The 23,837-nt window shown below is 38.9% G+C and overlaps 4 protein-coding genes and 1 long non-coding RNA gene across 7 annotated transcripts; 3 read left to right on the forward strand and 2 right to left on the reverse strand.

The window, feature by feature from the left end:
• Window positions 1–153: 153 nt before the first annotated feature.
• Window positions 154–2,569, reverse strand: LOC103333141 (uncharacterized). The gene is made up of 3 exons (XM_008235936.3): window positions 1,741–2,569; window positions 1,092–1,364; window positions 154–669 (listed from the first exon to the last, which is right to left on the reverse strand). The coding sequence occupies exons 1-3, from the start codon at window positions 2,239–2,241 to the stop codon at window positions 400–402; spliced, it is 1,044 nt and encodes a 347-aa protein (XP_008234158.2). The 5' UTR covers window positions 2,242–2,569; the 3' UTR covers window positions 154–399.
• Window positions 2,570–2,911: 342 nt separating this feature from the next.
• On the reverse strand, window positions 2,912–5,108 carry LOC103344040 (large ribosomal subunit protein uL16). The gene is made up of 4 exons (XM_089052780.1): window positions 4,954–5,108; window positions 3,924–4,425; window positions 3,458–3,539; window positions 2,912–3,220 (listed from the first exon to the last, which is right to left on the reverse strand). The coding sequence occupies exons 1-4, from the start codon at window positions 5,027–5,029 to the stop codon at window positions 3,146–3,148; spliced, it is 735 nt and encodes a 244-aa protein (XP_088908906.1). The 5' UTR covers window positions 5,030–5,108; the 3' UTR covers window positions 2,912–3,145.
• Window positions 5,109–5,168: 60 nt separating this feature from the next.
• Window positions 5,169–13,167, forward strand: GLY2 (Metallo-hydrolase/oxidoreductase superfamily protein). Of its 3 annotated transcripts, none has more exons than XM_089052779.1 (7): window positions 5,169–5,328; window positions 5,468–5,590; window positions 5,907–6,068; window positions 6,487–6,565; window positions 6,906–7,019; window positions 7,298–7,474; window positions 12,761–13,167. In XM_089052779.1, exons 1-7 carry the CDS (start codon window positions 5,282–5,284, stop codon window positions 12,833–12,835), a joined length of 777 nt encoding a protein of 258 aa, XP_088908905.1. In that variant the 5' UTR covers window positions 5,169–5,281; the 3' UTR covers window positions 12,836–13,167. The 3 variants fall into 3 exon arrangements, with proteins under 3 accessions (XP_088908905.1, XP_088908903.1, XP_088908904.1); XM_089052777.1 differs by lacking the exon at window positions 12,761–13,167 and adding an exon at window positions 7,748–8,154 and having other exon boundaries at window positions 7,298–7,534; XM_089052778.1 differs by lacking the exon at window positions 12,761–13,167 and adding an exon at window positions 7,748–8,154.
• Window positions 13,168–13,712: 545 nt separating this feature from the next.
• Window positions 13,713–17,821, forward strand: LOC103333139 (uncharacterized). Its single transcript, XM_008235935.3, has 8 exons — window positions 13,713–14,662; window positions 15,322–15,398; window positions 15,510–15,678; window positions 16,109–16,197; window positions 16,298–16,462; window positions 16,559–16,636; window positions 16,995–17,098; window positions 17,501–17,821. Exons 1-8 carry the CDS (start codon window positions 14,035–14,037, stop codon window positions 17,604–17,606), a joined length of 1,416 nt encoding a protein of 471 aa, XP_008234157.2. The 5' UTR covers window positions 13,713–14,034; the 3' UTR covers window positions 17,607–17,821.
• Window positions 17,822–20,303: 2,482 nt separating this feature from the next.
• Window positions 20,304–23,767, forward strand: LOC148917460 (uncharacterized). The gene is made up of 2 exons (XR_016127454.1): window positions 20,304–23,238; window positions 23,329–23,767. It is a non-coding gene; the product is annotated as an uncharacterized LOC148917460 (long non-coding RNA).
• Window positions 23,768–23,837: the final 70 nt, after the last annotated feature.

The raw sequence follows: 23,837 nt of genomic DNA on the forward strand, positions 1-23,837 counted from the left end.
TCAGGAATTGCTGGTAACATCGTACTATGGACAATTTGATGTCCCAAAGAAGAAAAATAGTAATATCACTTCACAGAAATAGGTAGTTTGTAAACAGGATGAACATCATAAATCAGAGAGACTAGGAATCATGCCATGCTTTTGCTTCAGCAGTTGGTCTGTAATTTACTTTTATTTGCCCCTGTGGGGCCATCTTAACTTTGAAATTTCCAAAGTTGGCTGCTTGAGGTACAAGGTAATTTAAACCTGTAAAACTCAACTCTGCAAAACAATGCAAGGTGTAACCTACACCAACAATCCGAGATGATGGCCAAAGACTTGCGCATTATTTACAAACTCCTGTATCAAAACAAAACAGAAGAGAATGGAAGGGGCAGGAACAAAATCTAAAGAAAACAATCACTGTGATCCATCCTTTTCAAGCTTCTCAATTTCTTCGCGGTGCTTTCTTTCTGCCTCCTGAAGTTCTCTTTCAGCATCCTCCTCTTCTTCAATCTGATCAAGACTATCAAACTCCTTGGTTGCAGCCATTGCTTTCACAACCGGATCTCTCAGCTCTGCTATCAGTCCACCACCAACTTTGTACTCTTCTTCATCACCAATCAGAAATAAGCGCTGGTCAGGCCCTGACGCCATTGGAATGTCAACTGCCAGTAGCTTCATATCATACTGCATAAGAAGATGGCACCCAAATGCTTCAATAAGAAAAACTTGACCGTCCAAGTAACCCCCAAGTCATAAAATAAACAATATACAGGTTTTCAACAGTCCATCTCCTAACTGACTAATGTAAAGCATCAATATGGGGCAGAGCATGCACTCAATCTGCTTCGCTTGAGAGGCACACACGCTGTGGAGGAAACTTTTACCAGAAGAATCGCAGTGGCAGATACAAATACTGCAGTATACGTTTACCAATACAACATTCTTGTGATGTACATTTCTCTACACTATCAACCAGGGCATGAAACTAGTTTAGTTTCAACTTCCATTTGATGCCACAAGAGGGGATCAACGAAGAACATTGAAATGAAAACTAATGCTTATGAAGAGAAAAACTTAGAAGCAAACAGCATAGCACAAACACAAACCTGGCCTTTTTTCTTCTTTACTTCGACACTGACCAGACCCTTTCTCTCAGAACCTCGTACTGGGAAAATGAGGAAACACCGCTTGCTCCTAAAAGTTGGCTTGAACTTCTTTAGTGTAACCCCACCTCCAGACATGACATAGGCTCTTAGGTCTGATCCTGAGAGAGGGGCACCCATAACCTCAAGAATACCAGCTGAAGTGTTAAGCCTCCTCATGGCAATTCTATAAACTTTATCAGGATTGATTGTGAATCTTGAGCGGATATGAAGGCCCTAAGAGTAGCGAAAAAGCACATAAATGTCAAATGCTGATCTATAATGTAAACCCAAACAACAGGAAATCCATATGTACTGGATAAGAAAATATCAAGCTTTGAGTTCCTAGTTCCTACCATCCTACAGAAGAAGACTTCAACTTGTGATCATAAATAGACTCCAACAATAATAACAAATGAACCCACTGAAGGTGTCACTCAGTTGCAGCCACCTATAAGCCTACTATAACATTATAACTGATTAAATAAGTTGGGCATTCATTTTAAATCTACCGCTAGAGCTTGTAGGACTATAGTTGCAAATCACTATTGACAAAGCACAATGTACGTTTTCAGCTGCTCTACGTTATTGCACGATATTTCGAGTAACTTACAGCGAAGGCGACAATGGCAGAAGAAAGGGCGAGAAAGCCATACTTGGCCATCCCTTCAGAGAGTCCAACGAAGGTGCTAGCAATCCCAAACATGGCCCTCCATAGCAAAGCACACACCACCAGTGCTCCAACGCCCAACAGCACCAGATTGTTCCTCTTCCAGAACGCCTCAATCTGCAACCCTAGGGCCTCCTGGTACCGCGAGAAAGCCGAGGCGGCGGCGGAGAGCGGTTTATCGAACACCTTCTTCGCATTGACTTTGCTGAAATTCGGTGGCTTGAAGGAGAAGAACCTCAGGCCAAGGCCTAGGCCCAGCCCCGGCCCGGAGGAGCTGCCACCGCCGCCGCCGATTGGTTTTGGGTGAGAGGGGAATTGGGGAAGAGGCCCATTGTTGGAGTGGTAGGTCCTCCTGGAGCCGGTGAGTGGGGACGAGGGTTTTGAGATTTGATTGTGGTGAAATCTGAGCAGACCTTGGATGATTCGAGACGAGGGTTTTGACATTGAATTTTGTTTTAGGGATTTGATTTCGGATTTTGAAATGAACCAGCTTTCACCAAATGCACAAAATTTACTCGGATCAATAACCAAAATCAAAGCTTTCTCTCACCTGCCCACATTTCCCACCATTAAAGTATAAGAGTAATTTTCTTTGCTCTCTTCACTCAAAACTCATAAGCACGCGGTCGTTTTTGGTAAACCGCCATGGATTCTTTCTGTTCTGAACCAGAGGACCTTTGGGTTTACTTCCTTCCTTCCTTCACCTGACTGATTCTAGTCAATCAACAAACCGTTGTATACAACGGAAAATGAAAACCTTGCAAAAATGACTTTGCTGAAGTGTGAGGCTTTTTGGGCCGAAAAATAGAAAGAGTGAGGCCTTTTTTACTTTTTTGGTCAACGCTCAAATGGGAGTTTGGTCAAGCCTTAGGCAACCAATGTGAGAAGCAAATGGGCTCTTTGTGTGAGCTACATTCATGGGTCCATTTTGGCACAGAAAAACCTGATAGTGAACCAAGCATCCTGGAATGCGTTTTTAATCCGAAGTTTGAGGCCTTTTGGGGTTTGGTTTCAGACAGAGTTAACTTGAGAAGTATTCTTTTATAACCCCAGTGAGGAACAGCGCAAAGAAGATTTTCTATTTGAATGGATAAAAGTTAGAAGAAGACCAAGGGCAGTGAAGAGCTTATTAGCAACATCTTTATAGCAAAGTGCCTCAAAAAACTGCACAACCAACCATCCAAAGAAATAATACTGCAGAGTATATAAATCTAAACCCGCCTTCACAACTCATATTAACCGACCCGTCACCTCAGTATAAGTTTGTTCTGAAAATAGACGAACACGAAAAAAATAGAGAGTGCACATGAGTTCTACATAAATACTATGACAAAAGCAGCATCATTTTTCAAGCCGATAAAGGTGCAGACAGGAAAGCTTTTCCAGGTTTCCGGTTAGCCAAAGGACCATGACATCCCAAAAGCTGCATGATCATATATAAAAACCATTAGTTACCAGGGCTAATCATAATCCCACATCCAAAGCCAGATTATGCTGATCAGAAGGAGAAATAAACATCCCACAATTCTACTTTTACTTGTTTGCATAACGAATAATAGAATGGTGGATATAATGAAAAAAAAGCAATCAGGAAGAAACATGATTGATGTGTAAAGAGGCTCTTATTCTATCGTCTATTTGCATGCAGCTCAAGTATCACCTTAGCATTAACACCATCGGGCTGGATTCTGTTATCCTTCTTGTACTTCACATAATCAGCACGGCTGAACTTGGTGAATCCCCTGAGTGAAAGACAAATATTACAATAAAAAGAAGCAAAGGTCAGGAAAACTGAAATATTCTTTTGTAACCAATGTCCCTAATAACTAATTCCAACTCTCCAAACTTTATATCATTACTTGAGGGTTCAACCTTTTCAGAATGGCAAAAGAAGACTATATACAAACTTGTGCCAGCATGAACTATTTTACATCACACAATTAAAAACTCTTTCCTTCTTTCATTTCCAGCACACAATAACTTGCGACAAGTATATATTAATCAATGATTTCCAATAAACAAATAATAAAATTGAAAGCATATAGCACATTCAAAAATAAACAAAACATCAAGGCTTGTCTTTGTATGGCAGAATAATTAGGGGGAAGGAAATAGCAAAAACATACCACTTCCTGCTAACAATAATCTTTTGTCGACCAGGAAACTTGAACTTTGCACGGCGGAGGGCTTCCTGTGCATGATGGCTGTTGCTATCCTTGCAGCGAACAGAAAGGAGGACCTGTCCAATCGCAACTCGTGCACAAGTTCCTAATGGCTTGCCAAATGCACCCCTCATTCCGGTTTGGAGCCTATCAGCCCCAGCACATGAAAGCATCTTGTTAATACGCAGAACATGGAATGGATGCACCCTCACCCTCAAATGGAACGTATCCTTCCCAGCAAATTTGGTCATGTATTTGTTGCAAGCAATCCTAGCTGCCTCAAGTGCCTCACTTGAAACATTCTCTTTTTCCCAACTCACAAGATGGACGCAGAAGGGAAACTCATCAACACCTTTCTTCTTCATTCCAACATCATAAATTCTGATCTTAGGATCAGGCACACCGCGACAGAAACGTGACTTCGGGTATGGCTTGTTCTTAATCTGCCTATAACACCTTGCAGGCCCTACAACAATAACAGAGCATCCAAAAAATCATCATAAAAACATGATTATATCAAACTTACAGACAATAATGAATTCACTTTGCCAAATTCAACAATTGAAATTAGAATCTGAATAAAATATATATCAAACTTATACAACATTGACAACGACATTTGCTAAGATTGCCACAACAATTGGCTTGGGCAAAAAAAAGGTTCCAAAATAAACAACTCACGAAAACAATTGGGTCTTAGAAATTACATTTGTGCAACGGTTAAGATGTCCTCAACGTTTAAATTCCAATACCAACGTTAGAAAATAAACCGATAACATACAAGCAAATCCCATTTCTGTATCAAAAATATCTTGGATAAAAAACACAGAAACGATTCTTTTGACAACGAAATTCATCTCGCGCCAATAAAACGGTAAACGCAATCAGATCTTTAAACAAAAAATTAGATAGATACATGTATAATACATCAATGGGCGAAGAACGAAGAAATAAATGGGGAAAAATAAGATGAATGCAAGAGAGAGGCACTCACTCCTCCCCATGGCGAGCTCCTGATTCTCCTCCTCCTGTTTGCGCTTCCGGGAAGAAACCCACGCCAGAAACCCCATTGCGGGCTTTTTATACTCGGTGCTCCATACATTTCAGTTCGGGTCGACCCAGGTTCAATTTTTTTTTTTTTCACGTCGGGCTGTCTACTCATCAGGCGTGCTGGCTGGCTTGGCTTTGCGACACGTGTCAACTAAATCAGACGTGGCGCTATCAGACCATTTTACGGTATTTGCATTTCCTCACTGCTCTCTGTGGACTGTTCAATCAGAAGCCAGAGGTTTCCAGAAGAAAGAGACCATCAAACAACGGAGATGAAAATCCACCACGTTGCTTGCTTAGAGGACAACTACGCATACCTGTGAGCCAAAATCCCTCTTTTCATCTCAATTTCTGATTATCGTTTTTATCAGGGTCTTTCTACTTTCTAGCATAATTAATTTAATTGTAAAATTGTAATTGTTAATGGTGATTATGGCTTGCTGGGTTTGGATTAACAGAATCATTGACGAGAGTACCAAAGAAGCTGCAGCTGTGGATCCAGTTGAGCCTGAAAAGGTTCTTAAAGCAGCTCAAGAACATGGCGTTGATATCAAGCTCGTCCTCACCACTCACCACCACTGGTGTGTAAATGTTTGCACGTTTTCATCAAATTTACCATTCAATCACTTATATTCACACCCATGTGCTTTATTTCTGCATACCCATTACTCATATTCAACTGCAACATAACATGTCACTACAAAATTATTATATGTATTATATTTGTTTTGGATATAAGTGCCAACAAATAGTTACTTGGGGTTCATATCTTACTTGGGTAATAATCTGACAGGCCAAGATTGTATTGAGCATCTTAGTTTGGGTAAATGTAAAGATTAGACTTATGGGTTAGTTGCCTCTGTTTTAAGTGTTTTTGCTGCTGCATTGATGTGGTAGGGATCACGCTGGTGGAAATGAGAAGATAAAGCAGCTGGTGCCGGGGATTAAGGTATATGGTGGTTCTATTGATAATGTAAAGGGCTGCACTGATAAGGTGGACAACGGTGATAAGATTTCTCTCGGGGCTGATGTTCATATATTGTCTCTTCACACACCTTGGTATGCATCTTCCTTGCAAATTTGTCTTTCATTAATGTGTAATGTTCTTAAGTCTGCTATACGACTGATATTTTTTTAGTCTCTTTGGAGTTTGGACTAATCCGTTACCTCTTTTTGGACTGTAAAGAGCAACAACAGCATATTATTGCCTTTCTGGCACACAAATGTTCTCAAGTTTTTCTTTTGTTTGGGATTAAATGCATCATAGTTCTTTAACAAAAGATATCCTTGATCCTTTATAGCATGATATGATAGAGAATTTGAATCTAAACCTGGCAAGAAAAAGAGGGCTATAGGACCATGATCATTAGATTAGGTATTGCTTCCATGCTATCTTAGCTTAGATGATTTAACTTTATGTATGTCTTTCCTTTTTATGTTTTTAATTATATTCTTCTCCTGAACTTGCTCTCACCAGCCACACTAAAGGTCACATAAGCTATTATGTGACTAACAAAGAGGGAGATGACCCAGCTGTTTTTACTGGAGACACACTGGTAAGTTGAGTGAAGGAGCTTTACTTTCTTTGAAATCTGAAATCAATGACAGATGTCATGAAAGGCCTCTTAGGGTACCTGGTTTCCGTAGTCTTAAGTTTATTTGAATGTGTTGTGCTGGAGACATGGGTTATTGTCTTGGACTATGAAGTCGATGTCACATCTGTGCCCGTGTAGTAATGCCAAATACTTAGAAGTTTGGAATACCGAAACCTTTTTTATGTTCTTAGGAACATTTAGGCTGTAATAGGGTGGTTCTCTGAATCTCTTTTAATTTACTAGATTTATGTCTATTTATAAGGATTCAAGCAGTTAACTGTGGTTCCTGCTCTATATGTAGTTTATTGCGGGTTGTGGTAAATTTTTCGAAGGAACAGCAGAACAGATGCATCAGTCGCTATGCGTGACTTTGGGTTCATTGCCAAAGCCAACACGAGTTTACTGTGGCCATGAGGTAAAAGAAGATTCTGGATTTCTTTGTGTCCTGAAATTTTACTCAATGACGGGACATTATTAATTGATGATGTTTACAGGCCCCAAAGTTTGATGTACTTGAACAATGCAATCTATTTCCTTCTCCTGATCAAGGATGAATTGGGTTGTTTATTTTCCAATTTAGTTCCAATGATTATCATAGTTTATAACTGTCATATTCATTCAATTGTTGTTGTATATGCTGTATGTCTTTCAGTCCGTAAGGCAAAGGTAATGATTTGATTGGTATTGCTCCAGTACACAGTGAAGAACTTGCAATTTGCTCTGACAGTTGAACCAGACAATGAGAAAATAAAGCAGAAGTTATCATGGGCACAGAAGCAGCGGGAAACAGGCCTCCCCACAGTTCCTTCAACCATTGAGGAAGAGATGGAGACGAACCCTTTTATGCGGGCTGATCTACCAGAGCTTCAGGTTTGCATATTCTCCTATAAGTTGATAACCATATCATGGTTTTCAATTGAGAAAAAAGTAGTAAGTGAATATTTGGAAACTGATGTAGCACAGTTTGTTACTAAATTTGAATTGAAATGATTAAGAAGTTGGTATGGTATTGTTCCATGTTTATACAACTTTCGGTTTTTGCCAACTCTAGCATGACCAACTGCAGCATGCTCGCTTTCAATAGCCCACTCGCGCCATGCATACATACGGCTTCCTTATGTAGATGTTTAACTTGTTTTACAGGAGAGGATTGGTCGCAAAACTGCTGTTGAAGCTCTGCGTGAAATAAGGCAGAGGAAGGACAACTGGAGGGGCTAATTTGATGGCTTTAACATATTGCCGTTTGTGCCATCTTCGTTTCTGTTTTTCCTTCCAATGGGTTTGCAGAATATTGTTTAAGAGAGACAAAGCCTTCTGTTATTGTTGCTTGTTGGCTGGGCCACGAATGTTTCTAACATATGCCCCGTGTGCTTGGCGTAGATAAAAGATAATGCAACTAGTACAGTTCGTGTGATGTGTATTGCCTTTAATTTTTGTTGATTTTGGACAACCGACCGCATGAGATGCCACCCAAGCCAATTTAATTAAAGCAATTTCAATGGGTTGGTCCTTGTGCATAATGAAGAGCCTTTTCTTCTCTTACAAGTAAATCATAATTCCGATGTTGTATCAAATTATGATTTTTCTTCTTTTGTGTATATATAGAAAATGACCATTACTAAATAAAAGCATACAAACAAATAGACAAGGCTTAGAGCAGTTATCAATAATGAGTCTTCTAAGCAGCAGCAGCAGCATGACGAGCCGACAAGGTGGTGCTCTTCTTCAACTCCTTCCACTACTCCCACATGGATGGGACAGAAATGATGGCTTGCTATGGCAACTCCTAGCCCTTCTGTGAATAACTCTGCTAAGGGTTGATTCAACTTGGTCGATTCATTTCTCTCTCTCTCTCTAGATATTATAATAATAATTGTAGGAAAATATCATTAGGAACTTTACATCAATATTGGGGGTTTTACCGGCTCTTTGTCTAACATAATCTCATTCTCAGTACACTTATGAACTATGGAGCCTTGCATATCCACCATTTGAGCCGATGATGCCAATTTTTTGGAAATTGACACAGGAAGAGTGCAGCTGTGAACCTCTTAATATCATTTCTTGTGTGCGTTGTACTCATACTCAATGTAACATGTAACTTGTTGAAAAAGTATAAATAAAAATATGTAAAGTACCCAAAAAAAAAAACCCATGCATATCCACCATTTGACCCGTGCATCGTGTGTAATGTCGGGATCAATTGCTCCGGCTGGTGCTTGGAGAAGAAAGGAGAATTATGTTGAATTACCCTCCCTGAGGGAGAAGAAGGTTCATCCGGCTGGTGCTTGGAGAAGAAAGGAGAATTATGTTGAATTACCCTCCCTGAGAGAGAAGAAGGTTCATCAAGACCTGATGGAGATGGAGGTTTGTTTAGAGAGGTTGGGCAAACGCATTGCCAAAGAAATACAATTTAAAGCGATGCAATCGGTAGGGCTTCCTTATTATTATTATTTTATTTAATTTTTAATTGTATTTGTGGATCAACAAAATAAAATAAAAGATCCAAAGTTGCACAACTTTTGCGTTCATATTAGTCTGTACATGTAGGTAGGTAGAGTAGGGGACCACTCCTAAACTTTCTTCCTCCGCCTCCTGCTTCAACGACTTGCTCTCCCCCACAAAACTCCAAACGTCTCAATGTTGCTTTTTGATTTGGGCAAAACAAAATATTTGATGTGTGCCCTTGAGAAAGGGCACGTGACCACCTGGGGCACTACTCCTAAACGCTTTCTTCCTCTTTTCTGCTTCAACGACTCGCTTCCTCCCCCACCCCCCATGTTTTGTCACAGATAGAAAGGTTTCTTTTGGCTTGGGCTAGTCTACATGTCCTCCTCTTGTATAAGAAATCACTATAATTTCACTGCACAAGAAATGAAACGGATATCAAAAGTTGGAGTTGGGCATTAGATCACTGACATGCATTTGAGAAGGTGGAGCATATGATACGAGTTTGAAATATATTTTTTGACCCTTTTATTATATGTCACATATGTGATGTGAGTTTGAAATACTTTTTTTTTTTTTTTTGGGATCAAATAGAAAGATTCATTCAACCGTAGCACCAAACCAACGATAAAAGTTTACAAACGAACGAAGAGTGTTAGTGTGACCTCATTAAAACCTCACCATCCAAAACCCCCAATCGGAGAAAATCCGGTCAAGGAAAAAGAGTACCACCGCATCTCAAAAAAACAAACAATGAACTACACCATAGCTATATCATTATCTAAAAGAATGCTTAACCATGGAGGAGCACGGTCTTCCAAAAAAAGTGGAGATCTCGCTCTCAACCCATGCTGGGCTAGACTATGTGCCACCCCATTACCTTTCCGGTGTTGGTAGAACACTCCAGCCACCTCTCGATCAACCATTAACCGACGAACATCCTCCACCACATTACCAATATTACTCCACCAATCCAACCCATCTTTAAGAATAGTAACAGCTTCTTGAGAATCAAGACCAATGGTAAACAAAGTAAAACCCATGTATCCCATCATCAATAAACTTTCCCAGACAGCCACCAACTCAGTGCCCAAAACATCCAGACCAGGTGGACCAAAATATGCGAAACCACAAATAAAGTTTTCGTCGTGATCACGACAACATCCCCCCAGACCCCGACCACCTTGCTCACGACCCACAGCCCCATCACAGTTAAGGATAAGGGTATTGACCGGTGGTTTCAACCAATGGACCTGTGGAGAGACAAGGGGGAGGTTGGACCGCTCCTCACAAGATTTGAACACTGCCAGTATTTCCATCGTGTTTTCCACCATATTATCCACCCTTGCAAACTGTTTCCCATGCAAAGAATCATTACGTAGTTTCCACGCACTCCACACACAACAAGCAAAGTGCTATAAGTCAGCTTTCGACATCATTGAAGCCACATCCTCAAAAGCATCAGCAAAAGTGCCACTCGCCATATTAATATCTAAAGCTTATGACAGAGTGGAATTGACCTTTATTGAGGCTATGCTTAAGCTGTTGGGCTTTATCGACAGGTGGGTGGAGCTAATCATGGATTGTATATCCACTGTTACATACTCTGTTCAAGTTAAGGGAGTGGCTTCAGGAATGATTATGCCATCAAGGGTGAGTCAGGAGATCTCTCTCTCCTTATCTGTTTTTAATTTGTGCAGAGGGACTGTCTGTTTTGCTTTCTAACGCACTTTTCAGAATCAAGCGTATTAGCGACATTTCTGTGGCTCAGGGAGCACCTACTATTTCTCATTTATTTTTTGCAGATGATAGTCTATTTTTTTGTAATGCCCATCTAGCTGATTGTGCTTATTTGCTTCAGATTATCAACATGTATGAGAGAGCATCTGGTCAGAAAATTAATTTTGATAAGTGTGCAGTATGTTTTAGCCCCAACACTGATCTGGTGATGAAGCAATTGATTGCTGAAATGCTTGGAGTGCCGATTGTTACATGTCATGAACGCTACCTTGGGCTGCCTACCTTAGCTCAACGCAGCAAATCTCGGATGTTTAATCATGTGCGAGAACAAGTGTGGCGCAAGCTTAATACTTGGGATACGAAGTTGCTGTCAGCGGCGGGCAAGGAAGTCTTAATTAAGGCGGTTGGTCAGGCACTACCTACTTATACAATGAGAGTATTTAAGTTGCCAAAATCTTTATGTCAGGAATTATCTGCTATGATTGCAAGGTTCTGGTGGGGGAAGAGTGGCAGGAAAGGAATTCATTGGTTGGGTTGGAGGAAATTGTGTAAACCAAAATGTCTGGGAGGCCTTGGCTTCAGACACTTTGAAGCTTTTAATAAAGCCATGGTGGCAAAACAGGCTTGGCGTATTTTAGAGAACCCCACCTTTCTGGTGGCTAAGATACTTAAAGCCCGATATTTTCCAAAGGATGATTTTATGCATGCTAGTTTGGGGAGCTAGCCATCAATGATATGGAAATCTATTAGGTGGGGACGTGAGGTTATTGAGGATGGCTTGCTTTGGAGGGCTTCTATCCGTGTTCTCCAAGATAGGTGGATTACAAAACCATTTAAGTTCAAAATCGTTGATGGCTAGAGGGCTGGAGTAGACTATTATGGTCTCTGACCTTCTAACGGCTTCTAGCTCTTGGAATTTACCCCTGTTATAGTACATTTTAGCAGGAAGATCGAGATATCATTTCTGGTATCGCCTTGGGATCAGTTTCACAGCTAGGTGATAGCAAATATTGGTTTTTCTCAAAGAACGGGAAATATTTCGTTAATACTGGGTATCGTGTGGTGATAAGGCAGTGCGCTGAGGATTTTGGAATGGGGGGATTGGATCAGAATGCTCAAGAAGGCTTCTGGATGCAAATTTGGAAGCTGGATGTTCCCAACAAAATTAAGATACTGCTTTGGCGAGCATGTACTGAAATTCTACCAACTGCAGTAAATTTATTTAAGAGAATGGTGCTTACATCTCATGTGTGCTCAAGGTGTGGGAATTATCCTGAAGATGCTTACCATGCTTTGTGGTCTTGTAAAATGAGTCAAAATTTTTGGAAGTGTACCCATTTTATCCGGCGAATTAATATGGCGAGTTTGAAATCTTATGTTTATATATAATATAATAATATGGTATCTAATATGAACATGTTTATTTGGTGGCCATCATATCCTTCTCTTATCTTATCCTTTATAAGAAACTAGCCTCTCCACATGCGCTTCCGCGCCTGCGAGATGCTTTTTTTTTAAAATTTTTTAAAATTATTTTAGAATTAAAAAAGATAATGGGTAGTTGTGTTCCATAAAAATAGGATTGACCTCAACGTGAGTCGATCTTTGATCTTGTTGTTAAATGAGTAAGCGCTCCAACCAACTACCTCAGACATGCTGTTGTGCAATACACTCCACACTATACTATATATACAATTCCTCTAATATTATATAAATAATTTTTTTTCGGGGGCCTTTAAGAATCAAGGGTCCTGTGTGGTGGCACCACTTGCACCACCCCAGGGCCGCCCTTGAGTGAATATTTGGAAACTGATGTAGCACAGTTTGTTACTGAATATTTGGAAACTGATGTAGCGCAGTTTGTTACTTTCGGTTTTGGAAACTGATGTAGAACAGTTTGTTTCAATCGCCAACTTGCGCCATAGATACGTACAGCTTACTTACGTAGACGTTTAACTTGTTTTACAGGAGAGGGTTGGTTGCAAAACTGCTGTTGAAGCTCTGCGTGAAATAAGGCAGAGGAAGGACAACTGGAGAGGCTAATTTGATGGCTTTAACATATTGCCGTTTGTGCCTTCTTTGTTTCTGTTTTTCCTTCCAATGGGTTTGCGGAATATTGTTTAAGAGAGACAAAGCCTTCTGTTATTGTTGCTTGTTGGTTGGGCCAGGAATGTTTGTAACATATGTCCCATGTGCTTGGCGTAGATAAAAGATAATGCAACTAATACAGTTCGTGTGATGTGTATTGCCTTTAATTTTTGTTGATTTTGGACAACCGACCACATGAGATGCCACCCAAGCCAACTTAATTAAAGCAATTTCAATGGGTTGGTCCTTGTGCATAATGAAGAGCCTTTTCTTCTCTTACAAGTAAATCATAATTCCGATATTATATCAAATTATGATTTTTCTTCTTTTGTGTAGATATAGAAAATGACCCTTATTAAATAAAAGCATACAAACACACAGACCAAGCTGTAGTGGGTTAGGTTATGATTTACTTCTTTTATGTATATATATAGAGAAAATGACCCTTATTAAATAAAAGCATACAAACAAATAGACAATGCTTAGAGTAGTTATTCATGTATCGAGACTTGCTTTGTTTTTTTATATAAAAGGATCTTTCTTATTGAGAAAGTAGATAATATAATAATATACACTGCACGGATACTAGTAACCGAAGTTTTGTGTTTGAATTCTCATTTTTCCAATATCTTCCTTTCCCAATATCAATTTCATAAAATTTAAAAAAAGAAAAAAAAGAAAATGGAAACGGCACACGCGGAACGCAATTAAAGGAAAAAGGAAATAATAAATTAAAGCGTTCCTGCAACAAATACAAAGTCAACACGTTACGGCTAACAGCCAATGATGAAGCAAAATAAAATTTTAACAAAAAAAGGAAAAAAGAAAAAGAAAAAGGGCCAAAGAAAGACGACGACGCGTAGCTTATCGTTCATGCCTCTTACTAGTCTAGAAGAAAAAGAAGGCGATCCCGATATTCGGGTTCAGAGCTTAGAATTTAGCTCAGTAAAACAACAACAGGGCCCATTTTCATTCACTTACAAGTCTGTCGTTTTTTGACTTTTTCTTCTTCAACGGTCTGCCGTCTCTCTCCGATCCTCTCCTTCTCTGAATTCGTCGTCGACACAAAGCCATCAAGGTCGGTTCTTTTCTTTACTTAATCTCTGATTCTTGCTTTGGGGCTGAAACTTGAAGAATTAGGGTTTTCGATTTTCATGGAAGCATCGCCCGGAAATACTAGTCCAACCAGTGGAGGCAACACTGGGAATAATAGCAATAGCACGACGTCGTTTGGGTCTATGCAATTCCCTGCCCTCCGTTTCTTCCAGTCTCCGCTCTCCTTCGTATTAGATTACTCCGGTATACTTTCTCCGAGCTCTTCCCGCCACGAAGCTGACGCTCCGGTGGTCAACGCCGTAGTCGTCGCCGATTCTCGCCCCCATTCCCCTTCGGCCTGCACCTCCGGCTCTAGCAATACCGGAGAGGTTTCAATTCGCATTATCGGCGCCGGTGAACAGGAAGACCGCGGTAACGGTGCCGCAACTGTGCCGTTTCATGGGGACGGAAATGGTGGATCGCTAGGGCATAGCGGTAGGGTTCAATCGTTGGATAATCTGGCGGGTACAGTCAATGGGGTTGGGTCAGGCGAGAGAGTCCCCTTGGTGCCTCCGTCTTCTCCAGAACATCGGCGTGACGTTGGGGACACTGGGGATGGTGTGGATAATAATTCTAGGGATTCTGCTTACCAGAGATATGATATTCAACAGATAGCCAGATGGATTGAGCAGGTTCTTCCGTTTTCGCTGCTTTTACTCGTTGTGTTCATTCGTCAGCATTTGCAAGGTACTCACACCCACCACTTACTTCAAATTTTAAGTGCAGATTGTCTCTATGATCATTCGTGTAAGTTTGAATCAACTAATATGAAGCCCAAAACTTAGCCTTTGCTTTGTAAGTTTGAATCTGCAGCGGCATGAGCGTTTCCTATTTTGTTTGTGTTATTTTAGAGGGACTATTTTATTTGGAGAGAGCATTTTAGACATGTACTGATCTTGGTTTTACAATTTAGATGGAGCTGGGGTTTTCTTGGCCATTTTGAGTTGAGTCACATCCATATTCTTTGGTAACATTAACAGTTGATGTTACCCATTCTAATAATTGTGACATAAAATATAAACTCGAATTATGCAGAAATCAGTATCTTATGCATATTATCAATCAACTATCATAGAGATGCCAATGTGATAGGCTGTAACATCTGAGCTAATACTTAAGATCTTGAGGACAAGTTTTCTTCCACCAGGCACATGTTTATTAGTTTCAGTCTTAATCTTAAGCTTATCCAATTCTAAAAAAATATCCTTTCTCATAAATGTCAAATGGCAATATCTATGTAAATGAATGGAGAAGAACTAAATGGTTTTAATGTGTTTGTCTTGCATTTTTTTTTTTATCACTGCAATGCTGTTTATTCATTTACTTTTTGGGGTGATAACTTGCAGGTTTCTTTGTCACTATATGGGTATCAGCTGTCATGTATAGGTCAAATGATGTTGTTCGGAAGCAAACAGCTCTAAAGGTAATTTGATACATCTTTGATTATATGAGATTATATTATCCATTTGTTCCCCCACTGCAAAATCTGTTGAATAGCAGATCAAATATCTCAAACAATTATTGGTTTCTGCAGGGAGATAGGAAAATTCCAGTTCTTCTAGGTATTGCTGCTGCTTTTATGCTTCATGTAGTTGGTGTTTACTGGTGGTATCGAAGTGATGATCTTTTATACCCATTGGCAATGCTTCCTCCGAAAGCCATACCACCTTTCTGGCATGCGATATTCATCATTTTGGTCAATGGTATGGAGACAGTCTTTATTGTTAAAATTTCTTTGTGAAGACAACTGATATACTAATTTATTAAGTGTAGAGTAGGTCGTTCATCTTTTGTAACCATCAGAGAAGGATCTGTTATGAATGTTGGAGATAGAATTCAATAGGGTTTTAAGTTTTGCATTGAAATCCTAAATTTAAAGTTCTTAAGTCTGTTGGACTGTCTTAGACTTTATTCAATATTTCATGTTGTCCCTCTTCTTTTTTGTGCCTACTTGGAGCTATCAGTTAATGTGGGGTTGTCTCTGTTTCTGGTTCTATATAATGCTTCTGTCCTCTGTTTGTCCCTGTAATGTTGCCTGCTTATTTCCTATGTCGCTTCTCTTATTGTGCCGTACTTATCTTTCTTTGAATATGTTGGAGAGTTTTTTTTCTTTCTGAATTTTATTACATTCAGATACCATGGTGAGGCAGGCAACGATGGCTCTCAAGTGTTTGTTGCTTATATACTACAAGAATGGCAGAGGCCATAATTATCGTCGGCAGGTGACATGATGCTGAGCATTAGAAATTTCCATAAGCATTTTATCTTCAAATATCTCATAATTTGGAAAAACTCGCTGAAAGTTGTTATCTCATTTTGAAGGGTCAAATATTAACTGTGGTTGAGTATACACTGCTGCTGTACCGTGCCTTGTTACCAGCACCTGTTTGGTACAGATTCTTCCTGAACAAAGATAATGGGAGCCTCTTCTCGTCACTTACTACAGGATTGTATTTAACTTTTAAGCTAACATCTGTCGTTGAGAAGGTAAGTCTATTGTACTGTTGTACTAGAACATGATGATATACTTCATGGCACTTGAATTGGGTTTATATGCTATATTTATATTTTATTGCTTTTTAGGTCCAATCCTTTTTTGCTTCAATAAGGGCATTATCGCGGAAGGATATCCATTATGGGGCATATGCAACATTGGAACAGGTATGAAATCTAACTAAATGATTTGATTTACTTTGGGTTCTGGAAGCTAGATCAACAACGTTGAGATCATTTTCTTGCTATTTGTGTTATGTTCTTTATTACCTAAGTTAAAAGAAGGCTATATGTACCCACCCATCCTGTATTTATCTTTAACCTATTAAACTTGGTTTTTCTTGTCCTTTCAACAAATTAGAAGCTAGTTAGCTACGTAACCTTTCAAACTTTATACTTTCTATTTCATTTAAAATATGTTTGTGTCTGCATTAAAGCATGTTTAGTGTTACATAGTGAATACAATTGTTGTTTTTCCGCATAAGTAGTTATCTATGCATTCCAGCTCACAAGTATTTTGCTTCAGGTAAATGCAGCGGGGGACCTTTGTGCCATTTGCCAGGAGAAGATGCATGCTCCGATTCTGCTGCGCTGTAAACACATTTTCTGTGAGGATTGTGTCTCAGAATGGTTAGTTTGTTACCTTATGTTTCTCACTGAGTTGTAGATCAATGATCATGATATTATATTAGAAATATTGGAAACCTGTTCTTTACAAGGACGAAATGTGATTTCTAGTATGTCTCTCATACTTTGCTTGTGAAACCTTTAACTCTCTTAGAAAAGGCCACCGCCCTTGAACAAAATCTTGCCTCTGGCAAGTTTTGCTTTGGTCCAACTATCTGTATCCCCATGTATTGGCCAGAAGCATTGGTGCTAGATCAACTGCTTGCCACTATTGTGGATTTCATGCTGCTTAATTGAACCAGAATCTTACTAGATTTCTAGATTTTTGTTCAACTATTTCACAATGTAGAGCTTATATTTATCTTTTAATATGTCGACCAACTGACAACTACTTTACCTTTTCAGGTTTGAGAGAGAAAGAACTTGCCCTTTATGCAGGGCACTGGTAAAACCTGCGGATCTGCGAACATTTGGGGACGGATCAACAAGTTTATTTTTTCAGTTTTTCTAAAATTTGGAATTCACCGATTGGAGAGCCTAGATAATATGAGCAAGCAGAGCAGCATTCTTGAAACAGTCCCCGTTTTGTGTTTTGTTAATAGGCAAATGAATGTATTCTGATAGAGCATTGTATCATGATTAGGTTGCCTCCAGGTAATGTGTTGCAATCCTGAGGTCATCCATGAGCTCTCAATGGATGACATAATAGATGACATGATTACTAAACTCCATATCTCCTCCTGCTTGACATGTTATCTCCTTTGTATAGATGCAATGCAACCCACCTCTCTCTCTCTCTCTCTCTCTCTCTCTCTCTCCACTAATAAATTGGAATATCATTTCATGCATCTCTTTTAGCCGAAGTGGCTGCTTTAAATATGAGGGATTTTGTTTTATTGATTATCCTTTAAAAGAAAATGGAAGGGTTTAGGGCCTACTCACACTTGAGGAAGAAGACAAAATGACTGCTTTGTCGGATTTGTAAGTGCTGTAATTAGAATTATGACTTGGATGAAAGTTGAATGTTAATTTGGGTTAATGCTTTTTGCTGGGTCGCGGTCCTTGCAGACTGCTGTTTAGCATTTAGTGTTCAACAGACTTCGATTTCCAGCCTTTGATAATCATCATTTTTTTGGTTCCTAAGATTCGGTCGGTTTTAAGGGATTCAATCCAGCTATCCAATAATAGTTTCGCAATTAATCGGATGGTTTCGCAATTAATCGGATGGCTGTTAAGGACTTCTTGTTATAACCCCTTATTAGTCTCTCTGTACAACATTATGCGGTACGTACGTAGGGATCTCCCTCCTCTTTGGTTCCATTTGTGCTCCAAACTCTTCCCTTCCATGAACAGAGTCCATGAGCTCAGGATTCCTATTTGATCCGGCAGGGTCTTTTGGCAAGGATGAAAGTGAACTGAATGCACAAGAGAGACCTACTGTGCATGACGTGTCGCATGCCATGAAATTCAAACAATAAATAATGATTTTATAAATAAAAAAAAGCCTTAGTGTGTGTGGTCCATTAGTTTTTTGTTTTAAAAGTCAATCAACTTTACAAGGTTTTTCCTGAATGATATGAATGTAATCAGGATCAGAATCGTTGGTGGTCCAGTGACATGTATATAGAGTCTGGCTGCTGCTTCTGCTGCTCCTGCTCCCCATAGCAAACGGCTGTAGAAATCCAAACCACTCGTCGTCCCTGCAATCTTCAAGTCTTGTTAGTGCTAAAAAATAATGGATAAAAAACAGCTCATCCATTCTCACTTTTGGTGAATAATATTTTAGTCTCCTCCTCCCCCTTCATTTTTTCCTCATGCCACTCAACAACAGACCCAAATTCAACTCCACTCGTCTTTTGGGACCACAATTTTGCAAAACCCCTTGATTTATGCTCTGCATCATGCAATTTTTTTTTTTGCTGAGGCGTTGACTCGTATAATTTTGCATCATATAATTTCCTCTTCCCTTCGTTTATTTATTTTATTTGGTTGGCCTTTTTCTTTTCTTTTGGCTGGTCATGGTCATGCCACGAAAATCACATTGAGATTGAGATAATGCAGCAGGACTGAGTGTCCTCTGGCAATCGATTTGATTCTTGCGCACTTTCCGAGTGAGCAATTGCAGCTAGATTTGGTGCCATTGCCAGCCAGTCTCTCAGAGGCTGTCCCTCTATATCTCTCTCAGACATCTTATACATATGATGATGGCAAATAAGACTAGCTAGCTACTTTCAGATCAAAACCAAAACAAAACAAGAAATGCACAGATGCCCGGCTGGTTTCCACTCAATACATTAGGGTCACTGTACTATTTGTAACATGTTGTGTTTAGGTGCACACATACAAGGCACCCGGGCTAATCTGTGTTTTTTTTTCTTCGTACAAACTAATTGTATACAATTATATGTTTATCTCTCTCATTGTTTTTATTAGTATTTACAATGATAACATGTCTCCAAACTGAAACTACATAATGTGTGCCAATTGCCAAAGCTGTCTCATTGAAAATAATAAAAAGGACATGAGTGTGTGGTTGTGTGCCTACAATATTATTCCATACCAACCCCCCATATTATGTTTTTCTCCTTCATACGACCTAATACTATGTTTCTATATGGTGTTTAGATACTAAGTACAATTTGCCTTCATTGCTTTGCAGAGACTTTACAGAACTAAAAATTAACCAACAGGTAGCTACTGCTAGCTACAGTGAATTCCCCAAAAAATAAAATTAAAAAAAACACAGACAAGAAAAGAAACAGGCGAGACTACAGACAGTAGACTAGAAAGAAACAGGTGAGAGACGTGGGTTGTCGGTTGTCCACATTTCATAATCTCTCCTCAAAAACAAAGTGTATCCATTAAATACTACGTATATACATGCTTAACCTAAACTTACATACGGGTACAGCTAAGCTAACACATGATTGATTGATATTTAAATCCAATTATTTAATAATGTGTTTTTTTTGGGTAACAAAACAAAAAATAAAAGCAACATTCTTTCATTCAATCTAGGACTGAATTATGAATGGAATCCTAGAATTAACTTATTAATAGACAACTTATTATTTTTTGAGGGGAAATGTGATAAGCAAATATGATAAAGATTTATGGTGTAATTATTGGTGTTGCATTGCATATCATGATAAGAACTGTTTCTTATTTTAATTTTCTTGTATATCATCATAGCACAATGTAGCATTGGTGCACTCTCCCATGAGGACATGTCTATTTATATTCCTCTCCCCTCTACTGGTCAGCCAGAGTGTGAAAGTGAAGCACTGGGCCTTTTGTTATTGTTTCTGCTTGTGTGTGTGTTTGAGAGAGAGAGAGAGAGAGAGAGCTCCTTCCTTAATTGTCTCTCACATGTCTTGTTTATCTTCATTTATCTTATAGAAAAAATCTCCTGAAAGAAAGCATAAAAGTGAACCCCCCATCTCTCTCTCTCTCTCTCTCTCTCTCTCTCTCTCTGCTGCCTTAGATTTGCTGAGATCTTGAGTCGCTTTCCTGTGTCTGACTCCCATATGGTCATGGGGACAATGACCCTTAATTTCCCTCTGCAAAAGAAACTCTCTCTCTCTCCCCTCTGCGCAACTCCTTTTCTTCTTTACCTGCCACAAGAATATGGATTAGGGTTTTGAACAGCGCCTCTAATTACTTAGATTTTAGGGTTATGTGTATTTAATGGTCTCTTTCATTTATATGTGTAGACAATGTTTGGATCCTATAATCTGCAGATGTGTACTGCTTGGAAGGTTCAGAACAAGTAAGTAAATGGTTTCTTTCTTTTCCTCTATGATACTCTCTCACTCTAGTTTTTCTTGTATTATTATGCCTTGGCCCTTTGGGTTTTTACTCTCACTGCTAGCTCCAGTACTTTGTTCCTTTTTTGAAGTTTTAATTGGTTTAGCCTGAAGCAGAAATAAAGTGGGCTTTATTTCTATGATATATTTATTTATATGATCTTTATGTTTTAGTTTGCTGAATATTCACTTCTTAGCCTCCTCGAACAACCAAATTTTGTTGTTGTTTCTTCTGCATATATTGTCTATTTGCCTTTTCTTTTCTTTTTCAACTGTAACTAGTTGCTGATGAAGATGTTCATGATGAAAATTGGGTTTTAATCATTTAGTATATATACTAGCTAGATTTCATGAAGTGGACATTTTCTTGTTTATTTTTCATTTTAGCTTTCTGGGATTCATGAGGTCAACCATAAGGTGAAAAATCTCTTATAAGTTTGTCTTTGTTTGATAATTTCTGCTCAGTGCATGAAAAAACTTGTGATTAGAGATGATTAGGGTGACTAATTTGGGAATGAGAAAAAATTAGCATTCTAATAACTTTTTCTTTGAAGAATGGAAAGGATTATATATATGGTTTTGGGTATTTCTAAAGTAAATGGCAAAAGCTCTCAATATACTGAACTAGTTTGTTGCATAATTAGCTTCTCCAATATGAAATACTGAAGAAAAATAATTGCCTGTTTTGTCTGTGATGTGATGTTGCCTTCATTGATTTGAGCGCTAGAGTGAGAAAGTGGTGTCCAGTACAAAGTGCAGTTGCATGGTGGTGGGTTTTTAATTACTTGAGCTTAATTTATTGGCTTCTATATGAATGTCAGAAAGCAACTCAAGTAGTCTCGGCAGGAATATTGATTACTTTGCATGCTGGGATTTGCTTTATTGGTAATGCATGTCAGAAAAGAAACGGGTGATGAGAGAATTGAAGAAATGGGGAGAGAGAGCTTTCTTCAGTCCACTCATGGATAAGATTTTAAGGGTTGTTGAAGTAGCTGCCGACTCATTCACTCAAGCACTCAGTAGAGAAATTCGAAAGGAGTGAGAAAAAAAAAACCATCAAACAATTTGCTACTGTGATTGTGTGAATGAAGCGGGAGATATTTTACATCCCTCTTTCTCTGCGCTTGGACTGAAGGGAGCTCCTCCTTTCCATTGCCTCCACTTTTTTTCCATAATCTAGGAACACATACTACACAACAAACACTTCGAGTTAATAGTCGTTGTCGTCGTCATTACGATCATCATGTGTTTATACTAGTTTGGTACTCTTTACTAATTAACGGGACATCCTTAATGGCGTCGAAGACCTATAGGGAAATTGATTTTTTCTTGCAGGGTTAAGAGTTATCTTGGCATTGGATAATTGATTAATTAGGTCAATGTGTGTTTAGATGTACAATCTGCCAGCATAATTTAGCTTGTTAGATACATTACAATTTACACACACAGCAAGCATCTGATAAATCAGTTTGGTACTGCTACTGCATAATATATATGAAGAAGAGGGGCCTACCAAGACCTACCATCAAGTTATATCTGTTGCCCGCTGGGTTATTGAGAGAGAGATGACAGGCTCTCCCTTGTCCTCTATTTGTTTTGTTTCACCCTTCATATATACTCTTTTTTTCCCCGACAAGTAAACCTGGTCAGTTGCTTTTCCCCCGATTTACTTTATTCCCTTCTTTCTAAATAGTGTCAGCCAGCGACTTTTCTCTCCTTTTTCCCTCAATTTTTTCACTCGAAGAAAAACAAGCATCTGTCATTTTTTTAGGCAATGCATGCTTAAAAAAGACCACTAGTTTTTGTATAATTTGCACATACAGGATCCCTTGTGAAAGTCCAAAAGTACATGTCAGTATATAACATGCAGCAGCAAACACCATGCACAGACCACCACCCCCACCACCACTGCAGTGATTTGTGGAAGGCAACCTAACATTATATTTCTCTGAAAATTAAAGTTCCAACAAAGTTAACCGTGTTTTCTTCAACTATTGGCTCGTGCGGCTGCGTTTGCGCAGGTGAAAAAGTATGCTTTCTTAATTGGTATTGTTTATACATATATATATTTATATGTGAAGCCAGAAGGCTGAAGACCTCGGTTCTCATTCTTGCATGTGTTCATCGAAAGCTGTACCCTTTTTCTGGCATTTTTCATTTCATTTGGAGCTGTGCCTGCCAGCCATTCGGTCTTCTATGCTGCTGTCTTTTATTTAATTACCAGAGAAGGGGTTTGCTCTCGTAAAATGACTTTAAAAAGTACAAAAGTGTGGAACAAATAAGGAAATTAAAGCCAGGATTATATTATATATATATGATTAAAGCTTTTTCTTGGAGGTGGGTTTCTGTTTTCAAGTCTTTTTTTTGTTGGAAATGGGCGGTGAGTGGTGTAAAAATCTGATAATGTTGATCATGCGATCACTGTAGATTGCCATATTTGGGAAGATTGGAGCAAACGGGCAAACTTCCTCTTTTGGAAATCAGCATTTGTTTAATGCAGAGATGAATGAAACTTTGGGAGTTTCACGTTGGTCATGTAAATTTCTTGCAGGCGAGGCATGCACTGTGGTCCCATTTTTCTTTATCTTCTTCTCTGGACTTACAAACTCCAATGGTTGATTGACGCAGCTTGGCTAAAGTTCAAGTTTATTCTTTTACACGGATCTTTTTCTGTTTTTTCTTTCTTTTGTTTTTTTGGAATGGATGGCAAAGTGTGCTCTTGTGGTTGTAAGGCATTAGTTTGGTTTCATTTAAATAAAAGAATAAGAACAAACGTGAACTTAGTTAAGTTGGCTAGAGCGGATGTCTTCATATTCTGTACCCGAGTATAAGACATTATTAAATAATAAGGAACTATTTGAACTTCTTTTGGGATCACTTAAACCTTTTAAGAATCCTATACTTCTTTTGGGATTACTTAAAACTTTTAATACGAG

The sequence above is a fragment of the Prunus mume genome, linkage group LG5, assembly GCF_029339155.1.
Source record: "Prunus mume cultivar Tortuosa linkage group LG5, ASM2933915v1, whole genome shotgun sequence".
Taxonomy (NCBI): domain Eukaryota; kingdom Viridiplantae; phylum Streptophyta; class Magnoliopsida; order Rosales; family Rosaceae; genus Prunus; species Prunus mume.

Bases quoted from the DNA above. Each gene is read 5' to 3' on its own strand.
- LOC103344040 (XM_089052780.1), bottom strand. From the start codon at position 5,029: ATGGGGTTTCTGGCGTGGGTTTCTTCCCGGAAGCGCAAACAGGAGGAG. The intron at 3,540-3,923 runs GTATGTTTTTGC...TCTTTCACTCAG, and splicing joins ATTATTGTTAGCAGGAAGTG to GGGATTCACCAAGTTCAGCC. The intron at 3,221-3,457 runs GTGATACTTGAG...ATGATCATGCAG, and splicing joins CCGATGGTGTTAATGCTAAG to CTTTTGGGATGTCATGGTCC.
- LOC103333139 (XM_008235935.3), top strand. From the start codon at position 14,035: ATGGAAGCATCGCCCGGAAATACTAGTCCAACCAGTGGAGGCAACACT. The intron at 15,679-16,108 runs GTATGGAGACAG...TATTACATTCAG, and splicing joins ATTCATCATTTTGGTCAATG to ATACCATGGTGAGGCAGGCA. The intron at 16,463-16,558 runs GTAAGTCTATTG...ATTGCTTTTTAG, and splicing joins TAACATCTGTCGTTGAGAAG to GTCCAATCCTTTTTTGCTTC.
- GLY2 (XM_089052777.1), top strand. From the start codon at position 5,282: ATGAAAATCCACCACGTTGCTTGCTTAGAGGACAACTACGCATACCT. The intron at 6,069-6,486 runs GTATGCATCTTC...TGCTCTCACCAG, and splicing joins TTGTCTCTTCACACACCTTG to CCACACTAAAGGTCACATAA. The intron at 6,566-6,905 runs GTAAGTTGAGTG...CTCTATATGTAG, and splicing joins TTTTTACTGGAGACACACTG to TTTATTGCGGGTTGTGGTAA.
- LOC103333141 (XM_008235936.3), bottom strand. From the start codon at position 2,241: ATGTCAAAACCCTCGTCTCGAATCATCCAAGGTCTGCTCAGATTTCAC. The intron at 1,365-1,740 runs GTAAGTTACTCG...CGCTACTCTTAG, and splicing joins CTGCCATTGTCGCCTTCGCT to GGCCTTCATATCCGCTCAAG. The intron at 670-1,091 runs GTTTGTGTTTGT...CTTCTTATGCAG, and splicing joins TAAAGAAGAAAAAAGGCCAG to TATGATATGAAGCTACTGGC.